The sequence below is a fragment of the Pelodiscus sinensis genome, chromosome 3, assembly GCF_049634645.1.
Source record: "Pelodiscus sinensis isolate JC-2024 chromosome 3, ASM4963464v1, whole genome shotgun sequence".
Lineage (NCBI taxonomy): Eukaryota > Metazoa > Chordata > Testudines > Trionychidae > Pelodiscus > Pelodiscus sinensis.
In genome coordinates this window covers 175524052-175536841 of record NC_134713.1, presented here as the reverse complement: position 1 = coordinate 175536841, position 12790 = coordinate 175524052, and the positions used below count along the sequence as shown (strand labels likewise).

The 12790-nt window shown below is 41.6% G+C and overlaps 1 protein-coding gene across 5 annotated transcripts in view; it reads right to left on the bottom strand.

Moving 5' to 3' along the window:
* The window catches only part of SPTBN1 (spectrin beta, non-erythrocytic 1), a 212713-nt gene that overhangs the window by 45871 nt on the left and 154052 nt on the right, over positions 1–12790 (bottom strand). For all 5 annotated transcript variants that reach the window (XM_075925482.1, XM_075925484.1, XM_006122116.3 and 2 more), the window contains 9 exons: positions 12251–12438; positions 11180–11297; positions 9323–9481; positions 8265–8567; positions 7091–7244; positions 5596–6466; positions 5329–5466; positions 3919–4675; positions 3469–3671 (listed from right to left, as the gene is read on the bottom strand). In XM_075925482.1, the coding sequence (XP_075781597.1) occupies positions 3469–3671; positions 3919–4675; positions 5329–5466; positions 5596–6466; positions 7091–7244; positions 8265–8567; positions 9323–9481; positions 11180–11297; positions 12251–12438 (2891 nt within the window). The remainder of the gene's footprint in view (positions 1–3468; positions 3672–3918; positions 4676–5328; positions 5467–5595; positions 6467–7090; positions 7245–8264; positions 8568–9322; positions 9482–11179; positions 11298–12250; positions 12439–12790) is intronic.

Genomic DNA, 12790 nt, shown 5'->3' with positions numbered 1-12790 from the left:
ACAAAATAAATATATAATATCATGAGCTTTTGTGGACAAAAGCCACTTTTTGACGTCTCTAAGGTGCTACTGGACTAAATGTGGTCATGTAAAACAGGTCATGTAATGTCATTTTAAAAGCTGTAATTCACTGAATCTGTGTATCTTATTTTTGTACATATATGATTCTTGTATGTGAAGTTAGAAATATGAAGTGTGAATCTATTTTTAATTCTAAATGTACTAATGAAGGCTATTAGTGATACTTTAGGAACTTAATGGCTCAGTGATCAAGTCAACAACCTGAAAATGGTTTTGTTTTTCTGATAAACCAAGCTGTGGTCCTACAGAGACATGTGACTAGGGATGTAAGCGACTAGTCGACTATCTGATAAGCCTATGCATATCGGATAGTCTCTCTCTACTATCAGAGAGAGGCAGCAATGGGAAGAGCAGGAGCCGGTGCTGGGGGGAGCTGGCTTAAAAGCCAGTTCCCCCAGCACCATCTCCGTGGCGGTGGTAGTGTGCAGTGAGGAACTGGCAGCACTTCTGCCTTTGAAATGTAGCAAGAGCAAGATTCTTGCTATATTTCAAAAGCAGAAGCAACGTGGGAGCAGGGGGCGAAAAAGGGACTCAAGAAGACCCCCGCTGGCCTCTTGCGTGCTTTGCTTTTGAAATGTACAGGAGCCCCGCCCCACCCCGCCCGCGGAGGGGAGGCTGCTAGAGTCCCCTGCTGGCCCCGTGCTCCTCACAGTGCTTCTGCTTCTGAAATGTAGCAAGATCCAGCAAGACTCTTGCTACATTTCAAAGGTGGAGATGCCCTTATAGGCTAATTGAATAGTCGATGCAAATTGCATCAACTATTCGATTAGTTGATTAATCTAAATTTAACATCCTTACATGTGACCATGCCAGCTGATGCTGGAACCCATTTTGGATCTGGTACTTTTCCAGTCAAGGTGAGAAAAATCTGAACTGAGCACAAAGAATTCCCACCTTGGGCAAATGGGATACGAAAGGAGGGAAGGGGAGGAACTAAACACAAGGGCTGTGTCTAGACTGGCAAGTTTTTCCGCAAAATCATCTGATTTTGCGGAAAAACTTGCCAGCTGTCTACACTGGCCATTAGTATTTCCGCAAAAACACTGATGATCTTACATGAGATCGTCCGTGTTCTTGCGGAAATTCAGTGCTGCTCCCGTTCGAGCAAAAGCCCTCTTGAGCAAATCATTTACGCAAGAGGGCCAGTGTAAACAGCACAGTACTGTTTTCCGCAAAAAGGCCCCAATCGCAAAAATGGCGATCGGGACTTTTTTGCGGAAAACCGCGTCTAGATTGGCCACAGACGCTTTCCGCAAAAAGTGCTTTTGCAGAAAAGCATCCTGCCAATCTTTTAAAAGTTTCTTAGTCTATTAGGATTAGATGGCATGTTTTGCTTATTTTGGATTAGCAATTTACTCTGATCTGTTTTCCCATGCAATCACTTAAATCCTACTTTTTATACCTAATAAAAACACTTTTGTTTATTATCAAGCCTGGTGTAAATAACGGTTACATGGTTGGTAGGGAGGGGAAGCAACTATTGTGCATCTCTCTTTCATTGATAAAGAGAGCTGACCTTATGAGCGGTCTCGGTGTAAAATTTTTATATGGAATAGGACAAATACATTAAGGGTTTTGGTCCCTTTTGGGGGTTGGTTGTGGGTGCTCCCAATGGCCCAATAGCTGAGCCCTCCCAGAGTTGTGCTGGTTCAGCATCTATGTTGCTCTGCTGTGTGGAAGGGGCAGTTACCCCAACTTTGTGTGTGTCTTGGCTGGGAGTGACCAGAGTTTCTGGTCCAGTGGGGATGATAGGGGGCTCAGTGGCTTGATCAGCACACCAGATGACAACCCCATTGGGACCCTGGCGATCCACCCAGTCACGCTGTTATTACCTTCCATAATTATACAGAGTCTTCTAGGAAAAGTTTGATAGTCTCTCATACAGCAGATATTTGTACAATGCAGACATGTGTTCAGGGCACGTCCATTCTAGGGGCCACACTGCTTTGTATCTCAGTTTGGGTTCTATGCTGGAGGAGTGGGAAATACTATAGAGTCAGCACACTCAGGACTTGGAATGAAACTGAGCCTTAGGTCACTTTGAAGTGATCCCATCTTTCTAGGGCTTGGAGCACCATTGCTAGGGTCTAAAGGGAGCTATAGCAACTCTATCCTGGTCCAACAGAGGATCACCCGAACATGTAGGACATAAAGGAATCCTCATCAAGAGATCCTCAGGAATCACTGGTAACAAATATTCTGCCCTTCTCTGTGAGGCAATCTTGGTGAGCCATAACTAAGGCAGAATGAACACAGTCTAGAGGCATTGGCTTTACCCAGACAGAGGAGAAGGCAAATGGCTAAACGCAATATCCTACTGAGTTCATCCTTAGAGAAGAGCAATTGGCTATTTCTGAGCATCTCTGAAGGAGAAAACTATGTCATCAGGGCAAAATGAGTATTAGGTATAAGGATCTAACAGTTCTATATAAGCAAATTGTTGTTACTATAGTGCTTTGTGATGATCTAAGGAAAAAAAGTGCAAAGGCATTAGGCTCATTCCCATCAAAATTAAAACACCCTCAATTTAGATAATAAGTGCTTAAAATCTTCAGCTGACACGTCCATGCAATAAGGACAAAGAAATAGCCTGTCTCGGGATGAGAAACACATTTTTACCAATGCTTTTTAAATTTGATTTTACAAAAAGGAACAGGGAACCTCCTTTATATCCTGGGAATCATGATCAAAGCCAAGTGGGTAAGAACGGTACAATTTTGCTTGCAATCCAGAGGAGCCACCTTCCTTCTTTGGAGAAAGACATGAATACATTAAGTTAGTCAGTCAGGTCAAAGCAAGGAAACTTTAGACCTGTGCAATCAGGGAAGGCTAGTTCTACGGTTCTCTCAATTCATAGTATGAACAATTATGAATGCTCTGATAGAATGACAGAGTAACCCTCTCACAGCCAAATCCTATTGGCTCACTATTTCAAATGTCTCCTGAAGGAGGCAGAAGTCATATTTGATTACAATGAGCCCATCACATTTCTGAAGCATTCTGGTTCCTACTATTTTCATAAAACAAAGAAAATATTTCATATTAGGGATTTCTAATATGTCTTTTACTTTAATCCATTTACAAGAAAACTGGATTAACACAGACAGAGGCTAATTCTCAGGTCAGCTTTGCACTGGTGTAACTACGGATTCCTGGTTTGCTCCGATATAAGAGAGAGACACAAACTCATTTTCCAACTTAATTATTTGCTCCCAGGAGTTGGGATTTTCTATGTCTCAGTAGCAATCCAACAGGCACCAGTGCTTTATGCTAAGAAAGCTCCATAATCCAATGGATAAAGATAAACTCAGAAAAGAAATAAAGTTTTGGGTGAGCAGGCTGGAAGTTTGAAGCACAACAGTCACCAAAAATCTTAGCAAACCTTACCTGTCATCAATAGAATCCACTTTCTCTTGGATCTTGTCAGAGTTAATGTTCCCATCACTAACAAGCCTCCTGCCTGTTTCTACAACTGCATTGAGCTTTTCCTCATTGGCATCCATTGTGGTCATGAAATCCTCCTGTTTTTTAATAGCAGCTTCTGCTCCTTCCAAGGTGGTGGGCATTTCAGTATGGGCCAAAACATATTCCTTTTATTTAAAAAACAAGACAAAAAGCATTAGATGTGTTCACCGCTGTCTGCTTGACAGAGAAAGCTTCCCCATGCTGCGAATGAGTGTTTGCGCCATGTATTGGTAGATACCAAGTTGATGCAAAAAAAGTTCTTACAAAAATAATCTACTTAACTTATCTGCAACAAGATCTTTTAGGCAACTACAGTAAGTGGTGCCAATTTATGTGAGATTAATACAAGGAACTAAAGTACTGCCCACTTACCTGGTTATTAAGAAATGCTTCGGCTTGCTTAGTGTCTCTGAGAAACAGTTGGTAAGCGTGAGACTGTGAAAGGAGGTTTTGCCTATTCTCCCACATTTTGTGTAGCTCATTCCACCCAGTGTCCAAAGCCTGCAGGCGCTGGCGTAAGAACATATACTGTGCATCAGTTTGTCCTTGGGTTACCATCTCACCCATGTCTCTCATTTTCTGGTAGTCTTCCTCATAATTGTTGATTTCGTTCTTAATATTCTCATGCTGAGTGAGCAGCTTTTCAGCCTCAGTCAGCGTGTTGGGCATATCTTCTGAAGCAATTGCAGTCTGGGTTCTGGATAGCCAGGACTGGAAGTCATCCAGATCACGCAAAAACTGCTGTAGTTTGCTTGCCTCTCCAAGGGATTCTTCACGGTTCTTGAGGGTGGTTTTCATCTCTTCCCACACATCACTGATCTCTGCTAGCCTCAACAGGATGGCTTGAGCTTGGTCAGGATGTTCAGATTCCAACTTTTCAGCCTCTTTCTGAAGGTCACTTAGCTTGGCCTCAATAGCGACCAAATCACGTTCCATACCCGTCAACTTCCTCTGAAGGGCCATTACTCCAGTCAGATCATTGCCCAAATCTTGGGTGGATTCAATTACTTTGGTCTTTTCCCTGATCCAGGATTTGGTTTCATTACACTCAAGATGGTAATTCTGGATACTTAGAGCAGATATCAGAGCATCTTTCTTTCGGTCTACCAGTTCCCTGAACTGGCTCCATCTGAAAAGGGGGAGGAGAGAAAAGTGGAGAAACTGAGGGTGATATACAATAATGGTAAAGTCTAATGTCAACATTTCTGAATGAGGAAAATTGCTGCAGTAAGCTTGTTGAACTTTTAAATAACCTCTTTTTGTTTTTTTGTTCTTTTTTGTCCTCCCCCTCCTGCAGTGAGCTACAGTGTATACTAGAAAACACCAGACAGCCATGAACTGGGTCTCAATATTTTAACTTTTTGCAGGATCAAATATTTTCTGCAGGTTACACTCAAATTCTCTGGATTTTCTGCATGACATGAATGCACTTGAGGACTAAAACTAAACTAACAGCAAGTTTGTAGAGTATACTGTACAAGTTTATTTTTATGAACAAAATATTTAGTACAGTAAGTCTCCATATTCTCCGATTTATAGCTAAAATACTAAGGTTCAAATTCAGAGTCCACTGATTTCAAGGGAAAACTATGGCTTTGAATCATGCCCTAAAAGAGAATCAGATTTAAAAAGACTACAAGGCTAGATCAGAACTATATTCGTTTTACTTGGTGAAAATCAGACCGTGACAGCTTCAAAACACACACATAAAATAGACAAACACAAAAGAAAAAATGCTAATAATCTCCTCTACTTTCTATGGGTCATTGGTCATTAACCCACCTTGTATTGAGTTTGTCCTGCTGAGCCTTGATCTCCTTTTCACTTGGATGACCACTATGCATCAGCTGCCTAGCAATTTGGTTTACCACTGCAACACGGGATGCCTGATTGTTCATTTCTGGTTCTAAGCTTTCAAATCTGAAAAAAAGATCATAAAAGCATTGGGTGACCCTCAGTCAAAGACAAGTTGAGACAGACAATTAAGTCTTAAATGAGAGATACGGGTAGCTGATATACAACAGCACTACCTCACAATTCTATTCTCACCTGTGCTGGATCACTTCCAGGTCTTCGAGCTTCTCTGGAATCTGCATATTGTTAAGCCACTGCTCCTTCTCATCAATCCAAAGTTCACAAGCATCTGCTTCACTGAACATCTTATACAGAGCCAGGGTATCTTGCAGAGCCTGTTTACGGAGCCGTGTCAGTTCTGCAACCTCTTTGTATCTTTCCTCTATTCCAGACAACCTGCCTTGCACATCTGGAGATTCGGCATGTTCCTGTGGCAGAGCTTTTGCTTGCTCATGCAGTGAGTCAATGGTGGGCCTATAATTTGCAATCTCTTCTGCAACATCTTTGTGTTTCTTGACCAAGGACTGAGTAGAATATTCATCATGCCCAACATCATTGCTGGAGACAATTCGGAGGATGTCCAACATCCATGCATCAATATCATCAGCATCAGCTTGGAACTGATGAAGGAGAGAAGCTTCCTCCAGGCGTTTCTTCCTAATGGCAGACAGCAGCTCCAGGTTAGCCCACTGCTCTCGCATATCCTTAATTCTCTCTCTAATTTTCTCAGACCCAAAGTGCTCCTCAGCAACCATGTCTTCACCTTCTTTTATTGCCTGCTGGAAGTTGCCACTACGGCCACTCATTTCATCTTCAAATGCCTTATGCTTGCTCAGGAGACGGATAATGCTAGTTAGGTCCTTCCCATAGTCATCAGATGACAAGATCTGCTCCTTTTCTCTGATCCAGCCCTCTTCTTCAGCCATTTCCCAAAAGAATTTCCACAGACGCCTTGATTCTTCCAAGCGAGCTTGGCGTTCAGCTGCTAACTGGCATAATTCTTGGTAACAAAACTCCATATGAGCTACACGATCTCTGATAACTTGTGGATCACATGGTTTGTAACCTGTTGACACAGAAACATATTAGATTTCACTATTACTTACTTTTACCTTTACATTTAAGACTTAATACCTGCTTAGTAGATGACCAGTATAAAGCAACAGAGTTCAGTAAAAGACCAGAGTTTCTGGGAATACTGGTCAAACCCCATTCTAAGTTATTTGTGTGTAAATTCCAAGTAGTCTCAGTTCAAATAAATTACTTTGCATTTACCTTGCTGAACTCAAAAGCAAAATTGCAGTACACAAAATGGGCAAGTTTTACTTGTGGTATTTAGTGAAATTCTTCTGGATTTACATTAATGTGAATGAGATCAGAATCCAATCCAATAACTTAAATTTTAACCATTACAAAGACATGAAATGGGAAATCATATGGCAAAAGGAATGACTGGTAAAAAGTCACAACAGCTGCTAATTACTAGCAGGAAATGCCATGTAAAATACAGTGCCATGATAGTAACTGGCTAGATTCACCACTGACATGACTAAATCCAACTTGAATCAATGGAGTTGGGCCCACTTATGCTGCTGAATTTGTATTATGTGTATTATATGACTAATGAACCTTAGTAAATGTGACCAAAATGTCTTTTCAAAACTACTATACAAGTAAAACGATGACTTACCTTCTCCATCTGTGGCAAATTTCTGAGCAGATGCATTGACCCCTCGCACTCTTTCAGCTTGAATGGCAATATCTGCCTCCACTAGCGCATGTTTCTGTAACAGGTCCTCGACACCTAACAAATGCTTGCCGTAGTCTTGAGAGAGCAAAAGCACCTGCTCAAAGAAAGCATGTAAAAAGTGCTGTTTGTAATCACTGTTAAAACTATCTTCTTCATGCCCCTCCCAGAGCCCAGAACAAAAGATTCTCATCCCAGTTCAACTGGCCACATGACTCTCCTTTGAGACTCCAGGCATCAGGGAGTATTTTCATGACTGGGTTCTCATTTTTTTTTAAATTTATTTAGCCAGTAAAGCACTTGTATCACACAAGTGTGGTTGAGTAATATTTACACGAGAGGGGCCAAGTTCTGCTTGTGAGTGATGCTAGTAATTTACATAGGGCCATTATAAATTTACACTGGTGACAATATATTTGGGACAATATTTTCCTCCTGTTTTCAAAACTCTGACACACAAAAAAGGCCATCTTGTACTGGGGAGGGTGCAGAGCTGTACTGCCATGGGGAGCTCTGAGAGACATTCTGCCTCCCTTAGTTCCTAGGCACTGCACACGGCTAGTGCAGCCCAATAGATGGTGCGGTTTCATTCTTCTACATAGCCAGCTAGGTCTGCCAGCTGCCAGGTTAGGCAGAAGAGATGGAGCCACGGCCCTGTTCTCCTCCACAGCTCAAAAAGACAGTTTGCATGTTCTTTTGAGCACAACAGTTGCAAGTCTTCTCAGCCCTCATGAGAGTTACACAACTGAGAAAGAGGGGCCCTTTTCTCCTTCAACCCACATGTGCACCCCATAAAGGGTCTGGCCTGGAACAAGTATTGTACTGAATGTAAATTCACCTTCTTCAGACAGAGACAAGCCAGAATAAACTGTTCCTTTGTCTAGAAAGTGAGAGACTTAGGATTTTTTTTTGAAACAGTTTAATTTTATATTTTAAAGAGCCCAGCATTGTGTTTCAAGAAGTGAATTGATGTACGTGAATGGGGAACTCCTGTTTTTGAACTTGTGGTTATGGAGACATTACGTTTAAAACAAACATAATTTAAACAGATAAAGGACATGCACAATCTCTAAGCAGCAGCAGTTTCCTGCCATCATCTTATCTTTGTGACATTTACCTTCATTTCATCCATCCAGTCCATAATGTAAAGCATTTCCTGGAATATCTTTTGCAGGCCAAGGTTCATCTCCAGTCTTTGTCTCCGTGCCCTGAGCAGCTCCAGCAGGTACTCCCACAAGCGTATAACATTGTCTTTTCTTGCAGTGATGCGTTTGATATCATGGTAATTCTCAGCCTCAAGTTCCTTTGCAACAGCAACTACTGCCTGGACTCGTTCTTCGTATGCTGCAATGTCTGTTTCAATGGCCTCGTGCTTTTTAGTAGCAGCCTCCACGGCAGGAAGGTCGAAACCAAAGTTATCCTGTAAAATGCACAGAATTCATTTTAGTAATCCCCGGGTCTCAGAAAGGCTATTGCTCAAACAAAGCTGTATATTGTTACTTTTGCTAGCAAGTGTGGGGCTTCAAAACACGCTGAAAATATATTAATTGATAAAAATAGCAGATATAGTACCGGCTGGATTTCCCTGGTCTGGCACCCTCCAGACCTGAAGGACGGAGTTTGCTGGACCGGGGGAGGTCCCTCTGCTGACCGACTCTGGGCTCTCTGAGGGTCTGTCAGCACATTGCTGGGGCTCCACGACCAGCCTGGGAGCCTCTGGGGCTCTCTGATCCAGCTGTTCTTTTCTGGGGCTCTCATGTCCAGCAACATCTGTGAGCCTGCCCAGACCACGGATGTCACCAGACCAGAGAGTCCCAGACCAGAGAAGTTCAACCTGTAATGGCCAATTCATGGTTTTCCCCATGTAACATGGGGACCTACTAGGCATTTTCTATCTGTAATGTCAATGAATCAAATTCATCCTTGGTAGGAAAAAGTTAATGGCTAGTGAATTCAGTGGAATTACACCTTTCCATGGAAACGGGGAATATTAGGGAGATATTCCTGCATGGTTTTAGAATACAGACTTGCCTAATTAGTTCAGAGGGAGTCTAAACACACTTCACAAACTAAGTCACCTAACAAAGGAAGGAAAATATATCGTGCATAGGAACTAGATCCCTCAATTATTCATGGTAATAATTTTAGTCATACAAATAATTCTGAAAGCACCACCTGAGAAACCAGACGTTGATTTTCACTCAGCCAAGTTTCTCTCATAGCTGCCTTGCGATCAAATCTGCGTGCAAGTTGTTCCAGTTTCTCTTGTCTTATGAGCTCATTTCGCAGTGCCAGTTCTCTTTCATGTTCAGCTTTTTCCAGTCTTTCCCAGGCCTGAAGAGATGAAAGAACACATCATAGTTTTAAAGAACTTTGAGGAATCTCATCAACTTTGCATGAAATCAATACCATGGACCAAAATTAATTGCTGATGTAAATTCATTGTGGCCAAAGCAGTTATGTAAAGGATTAATTTGGCCCACAGTATTTAGTGAAAGAGCACAAGACTATCAGCTTCATACCCAGTTCTGTGAGCGTGTGGCTATGGCAAACTACTTAAACTTTCAGTTCCTCGATTTACCTCTCTATGAACTGGGTATTAAACCTGCCTGCCTCACTGGAGTGTTGCAAGGACCTTTATTTGCTTTACATCTATTTTCTTTAAGCAAAACAATAGGTTTGAATTTGTACATGTAAGTGCATATAAACTTTCCCCAAAAAAGCTAAAATCTTTCCCTTTTAAAGAGAAAATATGGATTCACCTGTTCTTTCTTCCAAATCATTCCTGCATATAGATCTTTAAAGTCTGACTTTTAAAATAAGAGCAAAACATGGGTTCTATTTCTTTTGTTGTGGGAGACCTTTTTAAAAAGAGTAAAAAGCTATTTGTGTACATTAAACAACTGCCATAAAAATTACACATTAAAAAATTCAAACTAATAGGCCTTACAGAGCCTTCTAATTTTTTAAAAAAATACCCCCAATTAACCAGACACTACCATAGATTCCTCTAGTCTAAATCCTAAAAGATGTGACTTTGGTTTCAGGCAAAGTATTTTAGGCATTCACAGGCATAGGAACTAACAAACAGGGGAGTTGTGGAGTTTACTGCTCTCCAGGAGGCAGAGTGAAGCGCAGACACCAGCAACAGCTGCTCTGGGAATTCCAAATATGATAAAAAGCAAATTAGGGAAGCTCAGGGTTAGAAATCATGTGTTATCCCCACAAGATCTTGTCAGACCTGTTGATGTTCAGCCAGCTGTACCAGAGTAACAGCTAGCTGGGTAAACTCTGACTTGGAACCAGCAAAATTGTTCCCGGAGTCTTCACATAGATCTTTCCTTTCCCTAACTCTCACATAATGGACATTAAGACAGAAAAGCTTAGGGGGCAAATCTTGCTCCCTGTTCTGTGGCCAAGGAAGACCCTTGATTCTGCATTAGCTGCCTGCAGGAGGCTTTGATGACTGGTACAGTTCATTGGAAAAATGTGGGGAAAATAATCTCTAACTGTTGTTGTTCTTGCCTGTCAAAGGGCATGCCTACGAAGCAACCAGGAGGTGCCAGCCATCCAAGTAAATCCCACTCAACCTCTTGTACTGGGGTAGCTAGCCCCAGCTGCTGTGGCCACATTACTATTTTTCGCATGCCATCTTGAGCTAGTGCATATCTGGCTACCCACACCGGGAAGAATGACTACAGATCCTCCACAGACTACCCAGTGAGTTCTTGGGGAGTGGGACTAGCGAGAAGGAAAAGGCCAATGGATCTACAGCTGTCACAACACCAGTCACCTTTCCCCCCAGCAGAGGGAGCACATGCAAGTGTTGTAAATGCTGTTGCTAACAGAAGTAGTTACCAAGTGTGGCCTGCAGGAAATACCATTCCACCCCCTCAACCCTTTCGGATCCCCTAAGTCTAGGGTTGTAGGCGTGAGGAACAGTTTTCTCCCTAGCAAGCTGGAACTGAGATTAAAAGAAAAGAAACATTTGAGATGCTCATGAGGAGCTGAAAAAAGTGTTTATGCTTTCACCTTGTTAATGTCGGAGATGAGTTTGCCCTCTCGTGGCATGTACACTTTCTGATTGTTAGCTCTCATTTTGCTTTGGATGGTGAAAAGCAGTACTTCTAAGTTTCCTTTTTCTGTAAATCTAGACGAAAATGCCCAAAAGAAAAACATGGTTAAAATGAATATTTCATCACTTCTAAGGCACTAACGTGTGTTTTCTTACAGGACAGACATTGTCCATAGCTCAGCAATACAATCAGTCCTTTTTTTCTGTTTCATTCTATGTGAGAGCAGGAAGGACACGAGAAATGCCCACGAGAACCAACTCGTTCAAAAGGCACAATGACTAGACAAAGTCAGCCAGTTTGTGTTTATATATTTAAATCCCTCCGAGAGCAGGGGAGAGATTTTTTTTATTTCATGAACTGACCTAATTAATCTACTGACACAGGAATTTATGTTTAGATCCAAAGTCCATTGAAGTCAATGAGACTCTTTTGAAGCAGGCCTTTAGAGCACTTCCTAGAAAATACATTCCCTTTATAAACACTATGAAACCCACAGCAATAGTAATGTTTCTGGATGGCGATTATTATTAATGAAAGTTGCATTAACGGATGATAAATATATTTATAGGGTCATAATGTTGTATGGCAGTTTACAAAACTAAACTGGCTTAGTTCCTTGTTACATCAGCTTTTAGCTATCAAAGTTGTTTTATAAAACCAGAGACACTCACTCTTCATCTAGGATAAACAATGAAATCCTATTATTAGCTGTGTGTATGTATTATAATGCTGACATGCATAAATGGTGGCATTATTGTCTGATAATGATATGCTATTGCTCCTTGTAGTACATTACTATGAGTAGTTGTTGAGAGGCGGTATCTCCTGGTATCTGAGATCTTGCAAATGGCACAATATTTACTTGTTCTACTGTGTGTGTGGATGAGTGAGAGGGAACAAGTCACTGTTGAGTGAAAAAGATCAATACTAAGTAGAAACAGGATACCAGAGATTTTTAAGCTCTTTTCTTAAAATGAGGATTAATATTTAAAAAAAAAAAAAAGAAGAAGAAGCAGAGTGAGTTTACTTGGGTGGTTTCTCCACTGTGCGGTAAGTGTTGAATGCCTGTAGCTGCTGTTGCACACCAACCAGGGAGTTGGCAAATTTGCGATTGTTCAGAATGATAATGGTTTGTTCAATCCACTCAAGGAGGTCAGAAGCCAGTGATTCATATTTTTCTATCATTTTCTCTGTTTCAATAGCATTGTCAAGCACCTGTAACAAGCAGGGGGGGGGGGGGAAAAAAAAAAAAAAAAAAAAAAAAAACACACAAGGCCAGACCAGTTTAGACACATTTCCATCCTACATCTTCAAAAGAGACTGTGCAGGGGACTTAGCTTACAAATCAACTGCTAATTCCTGAATGCAACGGGGGAGAGGGTATAGGATAACTGAGGGGTGGGTACCATGTACAGCTCCCTAGTGAATTCCCATGATTGCAGGCAAATTGAGGGGCAGAGTGTGGGACCTAATTGAGAAAGGATTCAGTCTGGCTCAACTGCAAGGATGGTGGGAGAGAAAGCATGTGTGCTTTATAAACAAAGGGTACTCCTCAAAGCTGCAAAGA